Source organism: Balaenoptera ricei, chromosome 5, assembly GCF_028023285.1.
Source record: "Balaenoptera ricei isolate mBalRic1 chromosome 5, mBalRic1.hap2, whole genome shotgun sequence".
NCBI lineage: Eukaryota > Metazoa > Chordata > Mammalia > Artiodactyla > Balaenopteridae > Balaenoptera > Balaenoptera ricei.
Window position 1 is genome coordinate 99805230 of NC_082643.1, and position 17699 is coordinate 99822928.

The following is a 17699-nucleotide window of genomic DNA, read 5'->3' on the forward strand; positions in this document are numbered from 1 at the left end:
TACTTTCAGTGATCGGGCCCTTCAGACACCATCCTCCCACCTCAGGCTCCGCAAGCCACTTCACCAGCTGTCTGTAACTGTCCGGGGCACTTTTGGGTCAGAGATGGCGAACGCAAACCCCATGAAATGTAGGAAACGCCAGCAACTCCGCGGCTTCCCGGCCGAGTGGGGCTGCGGTCCCACATGGGGCCGGGGTCCGGGCGTCTCTGGCAGGTGTCCGCCAGTTGAGCGGAAGGGCCAAGGAGCGGCGCGCTCGCCCCCGCCCGCCCGCACCTCTGGGGACTGGCGCGCGGAGTCGCGAGCCCGGGCTCCCTACTCAGCACTGCCCCGCGGGCTCTCAGCTGCCTCGCAACACTCGATGCTTTGTTTCAGGCAATCCAGACGGCTACTCGGAGCGCCCTGGGCGGCTGTGCGCGGCTGTGCCCGGCCACCACCGCGCGCGGTGCCCCGCCATGCGCCAAAGACGCCAACCCACCTGAGCGCCGGCTGCACCAGCTGCGTGTAGTTGTAGCATCGCTCCAGGACGATTTCTTGAAAATGGGCAGTGCTGCCCGTCCCGTTCCACTTCATGGGCTCGGACGAGCGGCGCCGCATCCGGATTCCGACCACCACCGCGATGACCCCCGCCGCCAGAAGACATAGAAACATGCAGAGACAGATCTTGGCTTTCTTGGGTCTGGGGTCGGCCATGGGGTCCAACGCGGGTCGCCCGGGCGAAGCTGGAGGCTGGGCAGGCAGGGAGGAGAGAGCTAGCCCGGTTCTGAAACTGCACTTCCCCTTTATCTCTCACTTGCCTTTCCTCCGCTTCCTTTCCCACCCCTCTCACCTCCTTCAAAGTTCTTCGATCGCGGTCGCTCGACCAACAAGGATTTCAAGGTCTTAAAAAGCCTTCAGCACCTACTACAGCCGCTCACTTCTCGACTCCTGAGCAGAGAGCCACCACCTTGACCTTACTTGGCAGGCGCTCAAAGAACAGCGGGAGTGCAGCCGTGTACTCCTCAGCTGGCTCCCTTGATCAAGCCGCACTTCACACTTTACCCACACCTGCTTCCTGGACAGCGTCAAGGCGACTGTCTGCCTCCGCACCTGTGTACATGCAATGCCTTCTGCCCGCAAAGGAAGGCTCTACCTCTACTTATAACGTTGAGGAAGACCTGCTCAGCCCCCTGTAAAGGCTCTACTTAAGCCTTATGCCTTCTCTCCATCGGCATCAGATTAAGCTATGGGTTCAAACTGAGCTCTGGCTGGGTGATGTGGGGTAAGTTACTTGACCTCTCTGTGCTTCAGATGTAAAGCGGACACCATAGCAGTACTCACTTCATGGGGTTGTTAGGAGGATTAAATGAGCTCATATTTAGGAAGTGTTTAGCCTGGCACGTGGTGAGCACTCACTAAGTGTTAGCTATTCCTACCTGCTCCCTGAGGCTGCGGAGGGGATGCAGTTTTGTAATCCATGAGGTGTTGCTGGGAAGTGTCTGGCATGCAGTAAGTACTCAAAGTAGTGGTTCAATAAATAATCCAGTAGCTTTTCCCAGATGCCCCCTGAATCTCCTCTCTCAGGGTTTCCTCGCACTAGGAGCATCTGTGACATTTCAGCAGAGACCTAAGGCAAGTGGAAGACCAAGCCAAGAGACTTCTTGGGGCAAACAGTTTCCAGACAGAGGGGAGAGCAGGTGCAAATACCCTGAGGCAGAAAAGCCCTTGGCCTGTTCCAGGAGCAGCAAGCATGCCATTGGAGCTGGGATGCAAGAGTGAGCGAGGCAGAGCAGGAGAGAAGTTCAGAGGGTAGGAGGAGGCCAGGTCACCCATGGCCCTGTAGGACAAGATAGGACTTCTTGGACTGTGAATTTTATTTTTAACCTATTCAAGGTCACTGAGTGACTTGATCAGGCATGACATTTTAAAGGCTCAATCTGGCTTCTGCATTGAGGATAAAATGTGGGAAAGCAAGGATAGAAAGATGGAGACCAGTTATGATGACTTTAACCAGGAGAGTAGTAATAAGAGCAACAAAGAATAAAGGAAGTTGGATTCTTGATGTAGTTTGAAAGCATAAGCAATGGCATTTACCGATGAGTTGGATGTGGGGTTTACCAGAAAGAGAGGGGTCTAAGATGATTTCAGGAATTTTGGCTTGAGTAACTGACCAGAGAAAGGACAGCATTGCCATGAATAGCAAAGAGAGAATTAGGGGTGAAATAGATTTGGTTTGGGGGAAAAGGCATGAAGCAAGAATTTGGTTTTGGAGGTGTTAAGTTTGAGATGCCTATTAGATCCCCAAGAGGAGACACTGAGTAGCTAATTGGGTATAAGTATCTGGTATTCAGGCAAGAGGTCAGCCCTGGAGACATAAATAAGGGAGCCTTTCACATATAGTTAGTTTTTAAAGCCAAGAGGATAAATGAGATCATGTAGAGAGTGTCTGCGGACACAGAAGGAAAGGGTTCCACCATGGGGCATGTGTGTAGAGAGGTCAGAAAGATGAGGAGAGCTCCTGCAAAGAGAACTGGGCAGAGCGACCCCTGACACCAGAGGGAGGGCCACTTGGGAGTTACTGGTGCAGTTGGCAAGAGCAGTTTTAGAGGAATGTCAAGGACAAAGCCGGATGCGAGTAGGTTGATGAGAGTATGTGAGAAGAGAAGGTGGCTTCAGTAAGTTGGTTGACTTTTTTTGGAAGAGCCTTTTTTGTCGAAAGGAACTGAGGACATGATATTGAGCAGAGACCTGTATAATGTGTTTGTAGGATGACAGTATAACCCAGTGAACAGGCAACTGATAATGCAGGAGAGGGGAAATTGCTGGAGCAGAAAAGCTCGCGTGTAGGTGAGAGGAATCCCAGGCATGAGCTGGTGTGGCAGGTGCTCCACCCTCAAGGAAGGAAGGTAGAGGACATGGCTTTACGGCAGGAGGGCTGGTGGATTTGCTGGAGGAGGGCTGGTGGATTTGCTGACAGCGACCACGCGTGGACAGTCGCTTCTGACTGCTTCTCAGTGAATAGAGAAAGTCACCTGCTGAAGGTGGGTGCGGCCAGTGCAGCTCAGGAGACCAGGAGGGAGGATGGGGTGGGGACATCAGAGGTTCCCAGGGTGTTGTTAAGGGGTCAGGAATCTAAAAAGAGGCCAGTCAGCGAGGGTTTCCTTCTTTTAAGCCATGCTTTGTGAAGATGTAGCTTTTGAAACCTAACTCTGGATACTTTACCCACACCAACTCCCCGCTTGCTCTAGACACAGAAAGCAGGCATGGTAGCCTCCAGCCTCCAGGGGCACCTCGCCCCCCAGCCCCTATGGCACTCCAGTCCTGGGGCCCTTCTCTCTGTCTCCAACCAACCCAAGCTCTTCCCTGATGCTGGGCCTTCACAGATGCATTTACCTCCGCAACTCGTCCCCACCCCTACCCAACCCCTGCTGATCTCCTTCAATGTGACTTCCTCAGAAAGCCTTTCCTGACCCCATTGAGCTCCCAAACTGAATTAGGTCTCCAAGTTGTACACTTTCCTAGCAGAAGAACACAGATGCCAGTGGATCTCCTGGGACAATACAGAACCCAAAAGCTCTGCTGTGGATCACCCAGACCAGAGAATTTCTTCAATGTGTCCTCTCCAACTAGACCAGGGTTTGCTTGAGACTAGGTCTGCAGGAATTAAGACATCGAAAACAAAACTTATGGTTACCAAAGGGGAAAGGGAGGGGGGAGAGATAAATTAGGAGTATGGGATTAACAGATACATACTGTTACAGATTAACAGATACATACTTACGTATATATAAAATAGATGAGCAATGAGGATTAACCATTAACACAAGGAACAATATTCAATACCTTGTAATAACCTATAATGGAAAATAATCTGAAAGAAATACATATACATAACTGAATCACTTTGCTATACACCTGAAACTAACACAAAATTGTAAATCAACTGTATTTCAATAAAAAAAAAAGCCTCAACATATTTCCCAAAGTGGAAATTCAATTGCCCATATTCTTCAACCATAATGTTATAGCAATAGAAATAATGATCAAAAAGTTAATTTTATAAAAAGAAAAAAAGAACACAGTCTCTCTGATCAGGTAGACCTGAGCGATCCCTGCCACATGGGCAAGTAACAAAACTTCTCTGAAGGACAAGTTCCTCTTCTATAGAGTCGGCTTAAAAATATCTGTGGGCATCACTGAATTATTTTGAGCATTGAATCAGGTAACATATAGAGAGAATAGCTGAGTGACCCCTTAGCAAGTATTCAACAAAGAAGCACTAATAATGGGGGAGCTGCGTGCGGACAGGAAGGATGGCGGTGAGTCAGAGTAGATATTCGGAAGGCTTTGGAGAGACAGTGACACTAGATGAGTCTGTGGAAGGGCAAGGAAGGTTTGCAAAAGGGGGAGAGACATGGAAACAGAGCTGTAGGGTGAACTGGGGGCAGACGCTGGGATGTCTGGGGCACCAGAGGAGTGACCACCCCCAGGCCACACACCTGGTTAGTGGAAATGCTGGTCCTAGAATGTGGGTTTCAAGCTCTTTTTTTCCTTGGTCAGATTCATTAGTCATTTTTTTTTTTAATTTATTTATTTATGGCTGTGTTGGGTCTTCGTTTCTGTGTGAGGGCTTTCTCCAGTTGTGGCAAGCGGGGGCCACTCTTCATCGCAGTGCGCGGGCCTCTCACTATCGTGGCCTCTCTTGTTGCGGAGCACAGGCTCCAGACGCGCAGGCTCAGTAGTTGTGGCTCACGGGCCCAGCCGCTCCGCGGCACGTGGGATCCTCCCAGACCAGGGCTCGAACCCGTGTCCCCTGCATTGGCAGGCAGACTCCCAACCACTGCGCCACCAGGGAAGCCCCATTAGTCATTTTTAAATCATGCAAGTAATACAATCACGTTTTAAAAATTGAATATAGAGAAAAGAAGAACATTGCCTCTACTCCCATTCCAAAACCCTAACCCAACTACCATTAGCATTTTGGTATTTCTCCTTCCAGCCTTTTTTACTAATCTCTGACAGCTTTAAAAGTAGTTATAGGCCTTCCCTGGTGGCGCAGTGGTTACGAATCCGCCTGCCAACGCAGGGGACAGGGGTTCGAGCCCTGGTCCAGGAAGATCCCACGTGCCGCGGAGCAACTAAGCCCGTGCGCCACAACTACTGAGACTGCGCTCTAGAGCCCGCGTGCCACAACTACTGAAGCCCGCGCACCCTAGAGCCCGTGCTCCACAATAAGAGAAGCCACCATAATGAGAGGCCTGCGCACTGCAACAAAGAGTAGCCCCCGCTCACCGCAACTAGAGAAAGCCAGTGCGCAGCAATGAAGACCCAACACAGCCAAAAATAAAAAAAAATAAAAAATAAAATTAAAAAAATAAATAAATAAAAGTAGTTATAATATATAATATTTTATATATATATATATATTTATTTATTTATTTAAATTTCTTCTCTTTCCTCCTCACTGTGCAAATGTGGTCCCTGCCAGGCCATATATCCTTTCCCAAAACACTAAGCCCAGGCTCAAATCCCAACTCTCCATCCCTAGGTAGCTCTCTGAGCTGCGCATCTTATCCGGTACTCTCCCAGCGTTCAGCTGGCTGTAAGAACCTGGGAGTGTACGCATAAAGCAAAGAGCAGCCAACTTCCGTGCGGTACAGCCTCTAGAAAAGGGGCTTCCTCCTCTCCCCACGCCTCTCACCACAAGCCCAGCTCCACAAGAGCCCATGTTTTGTCCTAGCACCAGGACAATGCCCAGTATGCAGTTGGCACTCAAGCAATGCCTGCAAAATGAACAACTCCCTCTCCATCAGATTCACCAGCTAAAACCCGCCCATCAGTGGGCATCTGTTGTTCATCTGAGAAGTAAAGTGCAGTGTTGAAGGGAGGGGAGAGGAGAGGCTATGATTAATTACATAATTCTTCTTTTTCCTCCTTCAGTAATAATTACCAACATCAATTAGTGTCGAATACTTTGTGTACAATAGCCTACAGTATTGTCATCATGTAAATATTTTATTATTCCCATATTGCAGATGAGGAATCGGAGCCTTAGAAAGGTAAGCAATTTGGCCAAAGTTACTTAAGCAAGAAGGGTTTTGAACCGAGACAATCTCATTTCAAGCCTGTCCTACCAACCCTACCTCTACGTCCTTAGGCGGCAGATAGTTAATGGGTTCTCACTCTGTGCTGGCCCAGAGTTGACAGACTCAACTTGTTCTCACAGAGGATTTGTGGTCCAGCGTGAGAACTTCTGGAAGCATGTTCTTGGGCATGCATCCATGGCAGCCATGAGGCTCTGAGCATCTCCGGGAAGCTCAGGGTGGACTTGTTTTCCTAGGAAGGCGTTTGTCTCCCTAACGTGTTTTCAAGTCAGAAGAAGGGTGAATAGATGCTGAATATCAAAAACAGAAACGCCCACTCATTGATGTCAAACACAGCACAGCCTGTCATCTGGGTTTTTTTTCTTCTTGTAGTCTTGCAAAAAGGAAAGCTGCATGATTTCTCCTCCCATATCTTGAAACATAACAAGGCCACGTCATTCACTCTTTATTCTGTATCTTCAATGAAACGGATTTAATAGGACTTGGCAGAATGCCTTGGATGGCTTTTAATTCACTTGAGCTGTCTGCTCTTCTTGTAGTGCCCTGGCTGGCTTGTTATGATAAATCAACACAGCCACTTCCTCAGTTAGGGCTAACCTTAGCCTAACAGATTCGGCAGCTTCTCAGCTCTCCCCACACTCCACCTCCTTCATCTCGTTCCTTGCTGTTTCCTGAACTTTCAGATGACAGCTTACACACCCCATGTCTAGAGTCTTTTACAAGCTCTCGCATTCCTGTCATGAGTTTCCATATGCACCCTATACTTCCTGGTTGTTTTTTCTGTTCATTTGTTTGTTTTTGGTCAGTTTCCTCATTCCTCTTGCCCTACACTAGACTTTAGTTCGAAGCAGTCTTTTTCTCAGATATGATCCCAATGACTAGCAAGTCTCTGAGGCCTAGTAGACACTACAAAACTGCGTGTTGATGAATATCACACTTCAATGCAAATCTTTCTTCGTTCATTCATATATTCATCCATTCATGCATTAAATATTCACCGAGCACCTACTATGTTCCATGAACTGTTTCATTTTTTTTACCTCTTTTCCCCAGTTTTATTGAGAAATAATTGACATACATCACTGTATACGTTGAAGGCACTTCCATGAACTGTTTGAGGTACTGGGTATACAGCAGTTTAAAAAATTCAATCCTTATGGAACTTATATTCTAACGGGAGGGGGCAGACATATAATGGACAAAATCTGTAAGTAAACCATAAGGCATGTGAAGTAAAGATGAGAGCTAGAAACAAAATAATCAGGGAATGAGATAAGGACAAGGGAGGTGGGAGGAAGGATTGCAACATTGGAATGATGACTAAGGAAAGTCTCACTGAGAAGATGACATTTGAGTAAGGATCTGAAGAAGGTGGGGTAGCCACATGATATGGGGGGAAACAGGGTCCCAGCAGAGGGAAGAAAAGAGCAAGGTCAGATAAGAGGTGCCAGGTGCAAAGAGAGCAAGATGGGAGGAAGTGGGAGAAGAGGCTGGAGATGTGATGGCATGTGTGTGGGGTAGGGGGGTAGATGGACACTCGCGGTGCAGAAGAGTGACATTATCTGACTTGGTTTTATCAGGCTTACTCTGGCTGCTTGTTGAGAATAAACTAAAGTGGGTGAGAGCAGAAGCAGGGAGAACGTTTAGGAGGCTATGGTGCCGTAATCCAGACGGGAGATGATGGTGGCTTGAACCAGGTTGACTTCAGCAGATGTTGGTTGAATTGTGGATATATTTTGAAGGCAGAACTGAGAATTGTTTATGGAGTAAAGAGACGAAGAGAGGGACTTTCTTGGCAGTCCAGTGGTTAAGACTCTGCGCTTCCACTGCAGGGGTTACAGGTTTGATCCCTGGTCAGGGAACTAAGATCCCACATGCCGTGCAGTGCAGCCGAAAAAAAAAAGAGAGAGAGAGAAAAAGAGAGAGGTCAAAGACAACTCCAAGGATTCTTGGCTTGAGCAGCAGGAAGGCTGGAGAGGTCATTCACTGAGCTGCAGAAGACAATGAAAGAAGAATTCATTTGGAGAGTGTTAAATTTGAGATGCCCGTCACATGCCCAAGTGAAAACATCGAGGAGACAAACATCATGCCAGGCTTTACAAATATTAACCCATTCAATCCCCATAACAATCCATGAGATAGGGAGCATTCTTGGCCCCATTTTACAGGGGAAGACTGAGACTCAGAAAGAATGAGTGACTTACCCAAGGTCACCAAGCCAGGGGGTAGTGGAACTGGGCAACTGGGATTCAAACCCAAGCCATGGGGTGCAGAATGCATGCTCTTCTACACCATACTGCCTCTTAGCTGAGAAAACACACACACACACACACACACACACACATCTCTCATTCCAATCACTTAAGAAAATCCTTGCCATTAGCTCTGAACTGATCACTGTGGCCAGGGCCTGGCATGCTCTTATTAGACTAGGTCTGAATCTCCTGCTGCCTGAACTGGGGGGGTAGAGCCCCCCATGAGGGGAAGTTCTCCACAGGACAATCAGGATATCATCCCCAGAAGAAGGGTGAATAGATGCTGAATTTCAAAGACAACAGGAAAGCACACTCATTGGTGTCAAATTTAGCCCACTCATAGCAACTTGGGCAAAGTTTATACATTAGTCATTCCGCATATGCATTTCAAACCACCCAGAACACCCCAAAAGTCATGCCAAAATTTTCTCAACGGATTTTCTTATAAGATGTTTACTTGATTCCCTGGGACACTTGTGCTTTCCATTCTTATATTCCAACACAGAGAGGCTAAAGGTCAAATATCTCAGCTGGGAGGAGGAACACATTCTTGAATATCTAAGAGGCAACTGTGAAATGATGTTTTCTCAATCTAGCATTTTTCAGAGCAGGCTAAAAACAAAATAAACAAAACACTCAAAAGAAAGCACCAAATAGAATTCATTGAAAGTAAGGGTACTGGAAATCATTCACTGATTTTCTAATTTTGTTTTGTTTTGTTTTAATAAACGAGTCTTTAGAGCCGTTTTAGATTCACAGCAAAACTGAGCAGAGAAGAATGAATTCCCATATACCCCCTTCTCCCACACATCCACTGTCTTGCCCACCCTCAACCTCCACCACCAGTGTGACACATTTGTTACAATCCAGAAACCTACATTGACACATTATAATCACCCAAAGGCCATTGTTTACATTAAGATTGATCCTTGGTGTTGTATACTGAACAGGTTTTGACAAATACATGACATGTAACCACCATCATAGTATCATACAGAATAATTTCACTGCTCTAAAAATCCTCTGTGCTCCCCTATTCATCATTCCTTTCCCCCTAACCTCTGGCAACCACTTATCTTTTTACTGTCTCCATAGTTTTCTCTTCTCCATAATGCCATATAGTTGGAATCATACAGCTTATAGCCTTTTCAGATTATTATTATTTTTTTCCACTTAATAACCTCCATTTAAGTTTCCTCCATGTCTTCTCATGGCTTGATAGCTCATTTGCTTTTAGCACTGAATAATATTCCATTGTCCGGATGTACCACAGTTTATTTTTCCATTCCACTACTGAAGAACATCTTGGTTGTTTTGTTTTCTGAGACTAAATTTATTTCAACCTAATAAATTGTAAAATTGTGATTATTTTACTTAATAATTAGTAGTCTAAGCAAAGTTCAAATTTATCTTTTAGAAAGATATCCCTTCTTGAAAAGTAACAGCTCTACAAATAATTTTTTTTATAATATCAACTTTGTGCTCATATGTAATTTTCTAAATTAAGAAGACTACAGAGACAAAAATAAAATTACTCATAACTTCACTCAGAAATAAATATCATTAATATTAACAATTTGTTGTTATGTATATGTATACATATATATATATATATGATTTTCCTAACATTTATACCCTAGGATTTTAACACAGATATTTTACCCTCTTTAAAAATTCTTCAGGGAATTCCCTGGCGGTCCAGTGGTGAGGACTCTGCACTCTCACTGCCAAGGGCGTGGGTTCGATCCCTGGTCAGGGAACTAAGATCCCCTCAAGCCGCGCAGTGCGGCCACAAAATTAAAAATAATAAAAATAAAACCAAAAATTCTTCATAAGTAGTATTTCTAATAATGCATAGTCTTCCATAGTATTGTCCTACCATAGTTTATTTGATCATTATCTCAATTTCAACTATTTCCAATCTTTTGCTATGCTATGATAAAAAAAAGTCCTCTGGGCACATCTCTTAAGATTTTCTTACAATAACTTCTGGAATTTGAATAAAATATTATTCTTGATGTTAGAAGATAAAGGACAAAAATCCGAAGAACTGGGAATTACAACATATTTTAAACATATAATCATTAAAACTGGTTGGAAGAAATTTTCCCATATCAAGGTATAAGGAAGTCATTCTGGCTTATACACGATTTAACTTAAACTTTATGCTAACTAGAACAGCCTGTTTTGTGGCCTATTATAACATACATTTTACATTTGCTTTAACCATTAAAGAAAAGAATGCATTTAAAAATCAAAATGGAATAACTGTGGTCCAGGCATCCAAAATGAAGCCTGGTGGCCACTGTGGTTTCAGACACAGTCCTGCAACACTGAGAACTGAATTTTCTGAACTGAATCAGACTCAAGGACACCACCAACTATTCTCAAAACAACGTCTGCTGCCAGCTGCCAACTGCCAATTTATGATCTCAAGGTCTCCCCTTGAAACTATGCAACCATTTCAGACCCCAACCAATCCTTACTTATCAAGCATCCTTACTTCTTGCCAGCTCCAATTATGATTCTTGACAAATGACATGTAATTTGGGGGGGATTGCCTTTATAAAACTCCCCCATTTTGCAGTCCAATGGAACACAATTCAACTACATCTTGAGCCTGAGTCTCCTGGGCTATAGTCCTCAGTTTGGCTCAAATAAGACTCTTTTCTATTCCTATTATAGATTGTTTATTGCTTATTTCCATAGACATTGTTTGATATAGTCTGCTGCTTATCAGAAAAACTCACTTGGAGTCTACTTTGGTACCAAGCATGGGCCCCTTGTGAGCACCCCTGCCCCTCCTACCCCCAGCTTCACATCACTCTTCAGGTGCTTCAGTGAGGTTTTCCTGATATCTGGATCTCCTTGTATTGGGTAATGTTCCAAAACTTTTATTTGAGCTATTATCTTAAGACTTGGAGTCTTAAGGGGGTACCAGTATATTTCCTAGGTGAAAGGGACCTAGGGGGAATTTCCTAAGCAGAGGACCTAGAGGGGAGTTCCTAGCAGGGGGACCTCGGAGGAAGTTCTTAGGCAGAGGACGTAAAGGGAATTTCTAAGCAAGGAACCTAGAGGACATTTCTAGGCAGGAAAGACCTAGAGGGAACTTTGGAGTGAACTGAGTTGGCTAATCCTTTTTAATGTGGCTTAAAATTGGAAGGATTTGTACTTTACAGCAAAATGAAACTGAAAGAAAATGGAAAATTGTGTTTCTAAAGCCTACCATCTCCCAGCCACCCACTGGAACTCCAGATGAATTCATGTACAATTGAGATGGACCCAATACTTGTAAGTACAATAATTCTCTCACCCTGAAATGGCCAAGATGGGGCTCTTTTGATATTCCCAAACTGGTTTTTGTGTATGCAGTTAGAGAAAGTTAGCTTGATAAAACAGTTTTTCAAACTTCTCACCCTGAGAGAACAAAACTATTCCTAGGAGAAAGATTAAAGCTGTAACTCTTTCATCATGTCCTTGAAATGTAAACACATCCCACACTGCCTGAGACTATGGCTTTGACTCAATTAGTAGAACCTAAAACTAAAAGAAAAAAAAGGCGGGGGTGGGGGGAGGCCTTTGAAAACTCAAGCAAGTAAACTTATTCTTACTATTATTTATGAGCAAATGAGTTTTATATTGTAAAGCATGATTCATGACTAAGTTTTAAAATGAAAACTATGTGATCTCTATGTCTATCTATATGTCTGTATGTAGGTTACAAATATATGTTTCTACCTCTGGATGGTAAAAGAGCTGTATTTGATTGAATTAAAAACAAGTGCTTACGAATTAAATATTTCTAAACGTAACATGAAGTAGCCTAATTTTTTTTAAGGATCACAAGATGAGAAGAAGCCAACAGCAGTAGTAGACAGCTGTAACCCAAGAATCTGGGCCAGGCCTGTAAGATCCATCCTACTAGTTCAGTTGAACTGTTTACCAAATGTTTGTCTCCCTATCAAAATTGAAAGCTATTGTTTTACTTCTAGCTAACTCTTGCCCCAATATACAGGATGGAAAGAAAATTCTTTAGTAACGTTGTCACAAAGTATAGCTACTGAGGGCAGTCTAACCAATTGTTGGATCTGTCATCAAATTCCCAGGTCAATACAAGACTGATATAAGCCTATCATAATACCTGTCACCAAATTTTCAGGTCTTCCTAATGTTACCATGCACCTAGACCGACCTCCCTAACCTTTCAGGTTTAAATTTTTCAACAGATTAATATGTCCAGTCCTTGTCTGATACCATCCTCAATTCTTAGAGACCAAGCACAATAATCCCAGACTACTTTGTTCTTTCCCTTACTTAAACTGAAAAAAGTCTTAAAGAGTAAAACATGAGTAAATTATGCCAGCAACTCCCACATGTTAAATACCACACAAATGACTTTTGGAAAGCTTGCAAGAGAAATGACCCATGGTTTGATGTTGTGTTGACAAAACTTCCAATAAGAGCACTTTGGGAGGGGTCACTGCACTTCCCCAGATTTTGTCTTCACATGTGATACTGAAATTGACACACTTTCCCAAGGATGGGCACATAAATGTCTTCACAGCTGGAAAATAGAAGGTTTATTTTTATTGGGTTTATGTTATGCATTGTCTGTATATAAGGAAACAGATTAACCTCCTTTTTCTCTTCATTACAGAGTCAAGAGATCCATGTTAGCAGGACACCAAGATACCTGGTGGCAAAGTCTTTTGGGAATCTTGGTTCCTAGTGCAGGAGTATGTGTAAAGAAAAATATGATTAGAAATCTATCATCACCATTGGTCAAATAGCCAAGAAGACTGCAAAAAGCATTGCAGCACAACAGACATGCCTAAACTCCTTAGCCCAAGTAATATTAGATAACAGGATTGCCTTAGATTCTATGCTGGCTAAACAAGCAGTTGTTTGTGCTATTGCTCATACTACTTGTTGCATTTGTATCCATACCTCTGGAGCAGTTGAAATTCACCTAGAAAAAATTTCCCAAAAGATAAAATGGTTACAAGATGTAAGACAAACTGACCCTTTAAATGAGCTGTTCAGTTAGCTCCCCTCAGGAATAGACAATTTTTTCTGCTTTGCTTTATAGATGATTGTCATTGTCATAGTATGTATTACTATCTTTTCGTAGCTATTAAACTACTTATGACATGTATCACTGCTTGCTTTAAGTCTTCTGCTAAAAGTACAGGTACAATCATATATATATTGAGCAGATTGTACATATGTTTTTGTGTATATGATGCAGACAAAATATATACAGTTGTATATATACACACACATATATATAAATGCATAGTTTATAATTAAGTCTGAAAACGATTCACAAAAAAGAAAATGGTCTATAAACACTAAAGTTAATGTCACAAAAATTTACATGTTCATTCATGTTCACACTTCAAAACTATGCATTGAACCTACTCTATGCACCTGGCTGTGGACTATATTCTAAGAATATAAAGACTTTAAAGCCAAGGTGTCTGCCCTGTACAGGTCTATATTCTATTCTGGAGAAAGAATTCTTATTAACTAAGGATAATTGATTGTTATGCACATCATGATACAAGCTCATTGACAGAAGTGTAGTAGCAGGAGTGAGTGAATAGTGAATAAACTAAAATTAGAATTTCACTAGGTCCTCATTCATAAATTATTTTATCATATTTTACATACAGTCCTAGAGCTTGGTTTTCCAGCTACCAGCTATGAACAGCCTAAAGGTAAGAGTAAAGAAACTACCTCCGTTTTTTTTTTAGCACTTTAATGTGTGCCTGTATTATCCCATACGTGCATTATTATATGCAGTATTATCTCATTTAAATTTCACACTCAGTTAATTGTTTTTCCTTTTAGAATGATAGGGTGGCACACTGGACACCAAAAAAAAGCTCTTGCTCAGAATTACACAAGCCAGAGTGGAATTTCAAAATCCCATTTTTTTTCAGTGGGTTTGTCTTAATTTTTCCCAGTTTTATTGAGATATAATTGGCATACATCACTGTATACATTTAAGGTGTACAGTATAATGGTTTGACTTACATATATTACAGAATGACTGCCACAATAAGGTTAGTTAGCTTCCATCATCTCATATAGATACAAAAAAAAGAGAGAGAAAGCAAAAAGAGAAAAAAAAATTTCCTCGTGATGAGAACCCTTAGGAGTTTCATGTATATCATACAGCAGTGCTAACTATTGTCATCGTGCTGTACATTACATCCCTAGTACAGTTGACACTTGAACAATGTGGAGGTTAGGGATCAACTGCCATGTAGTCAAAAAACCACATACTGCTATCTCTGAAGTAAAACAAATGAACTGATAAAAGACTCACCCAATGGCAGGAAGCTGAAATAGTTTGGATAGAATCAGCACTCAAACCCTGGTTCTTTCTATTCTCCATACTGCGGTCTCTGAACACAAATTTTCCCCATACGTAGTTAATTTAAAGATCTGTAAAATGAAAATATAGGTACTATATTTATTGAAAAAAATCTGCATATAAGTGGACCCTCACAGTTCAAACCCGTGCTGTTCAAGGGTCAACTGTACTTATTTACCTTGTAACTGGAATTTTGTACCTTTTGACCACCTTTCTCCAATTCCCTCTCCCCCCAAACCCTGCCTCTAGTAACCATAAATCTAATCTCTTTTTCTATGAGTTTATTATTTTTGTTTTTAGATTCCACATACAAGTGAAATCATTTTAAATGGGATTATTTGATTTTTTTTTGCTGTTGAGTTGTATGACTTATTTATACATTTTAGATATTAACCCCTTATCAGATATATGGTTTGCCAATATTTTTTCCCATTCCATAGGGTTTTTTGTCACTTTGTTGATTGATTCTTTTGCTGTGCAGAAGCTTTTTAGTTTGATGTAGCTGCATTTGCTTATTTTTGTTGTTGTTGCTTGTGCTTTAGGTACTATGTCCAAAATATCGTTGCCAAGACACATGTCAAGGAGCCCTTTTCCTACGTTTTCTTCTAGGCGCTTCATGGTTTCAGGTCTTACACTTAAGTTTTTAATCTATTTTGAGTTAATTTTTGTGAGTAGTGTAAGATAGGGGTCTTTATTTTCAGTAAGAAAGAAAGAGAGTGAGACAGAGAGACAGAAAGAGAGGAGGGAAGGAAGGAAGGAAGGAAGGAAGGAAGGAAGGAAGGAAGGAAGGAAGGAAAGAAGGAAGGAAGGGAAAGAAGAAAGAAACTGTATGCCATATATAATGTTCAAACAAAAATATTTTATGCATGCTTACTATATAAGGAAAACTTATGTCTTCATCAGACAACTATTCATTCATTTTTTTCAATTTGCTTAATTAATACCTGTGTTGCGTTTACCATATGCCAGCACTACTATATCAGCAGTGAACAAACCAGATGAAAATCCCTGCCCAGTCAATGTTCATAGCAGCATTATCATAATAACCAAAAAGTAGAAACAACCCAAATGTCCATCAACTAATGAATGTATAAACAAAATGTGATGTACCTGATGCTGAAAACTTGGTCTCTGTGCACTGGTGCCAAATCGAATCTTGGAGACAAAGTTTGGGTGAAGAAGAAAAGAATACCTTTATTGCTATGCCAGGCAAAGGGGGACACCGAAGACTCGTGCCCCTCAAAATTGTGTGTCCCAACCCGGGAGGATTTGGTGAGGAGTTTTATAGCAGTTGTTCAAGGGTGGGGTTGCTGATAAGGATTAGGGTGTGTGCAGGGTGTGCACTTCTTTAATCTGGCCTCAGGTGGTCTTCTCTGGAATGAAGGATGCTAACATCTTCCATTTGTTGAGGGTTTTAGTTCTGTAAAGAGCTCAGAGATATTGTTATGTGTATCCCTTGAGGCGGAACCAGGACCCTGCCCCAAGGCTGCACTATTGTTTCCTGGCCGCTCCTCCCTTATCTCTGCATCCCCTCCCTTCCCTGGTTAGCAACTGTTTGGACCTGCCCTATGAGCTCCGGGAAGGTCATGGAGGCTGAAGGCTGTTCCCTACAAACAAGAAATGGGGGACACAGAAAGGCTTCTATGCCCAGGAGTCCCACAGTGTCCTGTTCGGTTTCATACCCATGCAATGGGATAATGTTCAGCCATAAAAAGGAATGAAGTACTAACACATGCTGTAACATTGTTGAACCCTGAAAACATTATGCTAAGTGAAAAAAGCCAGTCACAAAAGACCATATATTGTATAATTCCATTTATATGAAACGTCCAGAACAAGCAAATCTATAGAAACAGAAAGTAGATTAGTGGTTGTGTTACCAAACGCCAGTTTGTGTGCCCCACGCTCAGTGAGGCCAAACAAACCAAAACGTCAGAGTTTGGAGCAGAAAAAGGTTTATTGCAGGGCCAAGCAAGGTGAAAAGGTGGCTCGTGCTCAAATAACCTGAACTCTCTGATGGTTTTCAGGGAGAAGTTTTTATAGACAAAATTTGGGGTGAGGGCTGCAGGGTAGTGACTTTCTCCTGATTGGTTGGTGGGGAGGTAACAGGGTGGTGGTCCAGGGATCTTGTGCTCAGCCTGAAGTCACCATCCTCCACCTGGGCGGGGGCCTTGTTTCCAGCAGAAGAACTCAAAGGTATTGTTAGACACATTCCTTGAGGAGGAACCAGGACCCTGCCCCAAGGTTTTACTATTTTTTCCTGACTGTTCCTCCCTTGTTTCTGCATTCCTTCCCTTCCCTGATTAGCAACTATTTGAATCTGCCCTTTGGAACTCAGGGAAGGTCAAGGAGGCTGAATGAAGCCTATTTCCTACAAACAAGACACAGGGGACATGGAAAGGATTTGTACCAGGGAGGGCCCCACAGGGTCGTGCTTCATTTCAGTTGCTTAGGGCTGGATTGTAGGGGCGATGGGGAGTGACTGCCAATGGGTATGAGGTTTCTTTTGGGGCTGATAAAAATGTTCTAAACTTAGATTGTGAGGTTGCTGCAAAACTGTGAATATACTAAAACTATACATCGAATTGTATACTTTAGAAGGATTAATTTTATGATATGTGAATTATATCTCAATAAAAATGTTTCAAAAAAACCCTGCGCCCCATGGCATTTACATTCTCTAGTGCAGCTTCCTCCCATTGCTCCTGGATCTGATATGAAGCCAGCCCATTTCATACCTCGTGGCCCAGGTTTCAGTTCCTTTGTGCAGAAATCTGGGCAGTAAGCTCTCTACTGGACCACTGGTGTAATCTGAATATTATTCCTGGTTCTTTCTTAATTCCTTCACCCTCCTAGAAATTCTGGAACTTAATTTCTTATAATGTACTATTGGGAGATAGTTCTGTTTTACATATCTAAGAACGCTGACTGTGGCAGAGACCAAGTAACTTAAGACCCATCCAGTCCAAGGCATTGACTCCT

General features: G+C 42.8%; 1 protein-coding gene and 1 long non-coding RNA gene across 5 annotated transcripts in view; one reads left to right on the forward strand and one right to left on the reverse strand.

Moving 5' to 3' along the window:
- CD38 (CD38 molecule) overlaps positions 1-1092 on the reverse strand; it is a 37503-nt gene extending 36411 nt beyond the window's left edge. For 2 of the 3 annotated variants that reach the window (XM_059923307.1, XM_059923309.1), the window contains exon 1: positions 476-1092. In XM_059923307.1, the coding sequence (XP_059779290.1) occupies positions 476-690 (215 nt within the window). In that variant the 5' untranslated portion in view covers positions 691-1092. The remainder of the gene's footprint in view (positions 1-475) is intronic. The other variant, XM_059923308.1, reaches the window with a different exon arrangement.
- LOC132366031 (uncharacterized) lies at positions 241-13476 on the forward strand. 2 transcript variants are annotated; one of them, XR_009503338.1, is made up of 3 exons: positions 241-1258; positions 11515-11626; positions 12993-13476. It is a non-coding gene; the product is annotated as an uncharacterized LOC132366031 (long non-coding RNA). The 2 variants fall into 2 exon arrangements; XR_009503339.1 differs by lacking the exon at positions 241-1258 and adding an exon at positions 2960-3017.
- The last annotated feature ends 4223 nt before the right edge of the window (positions 13477-17699 follow it).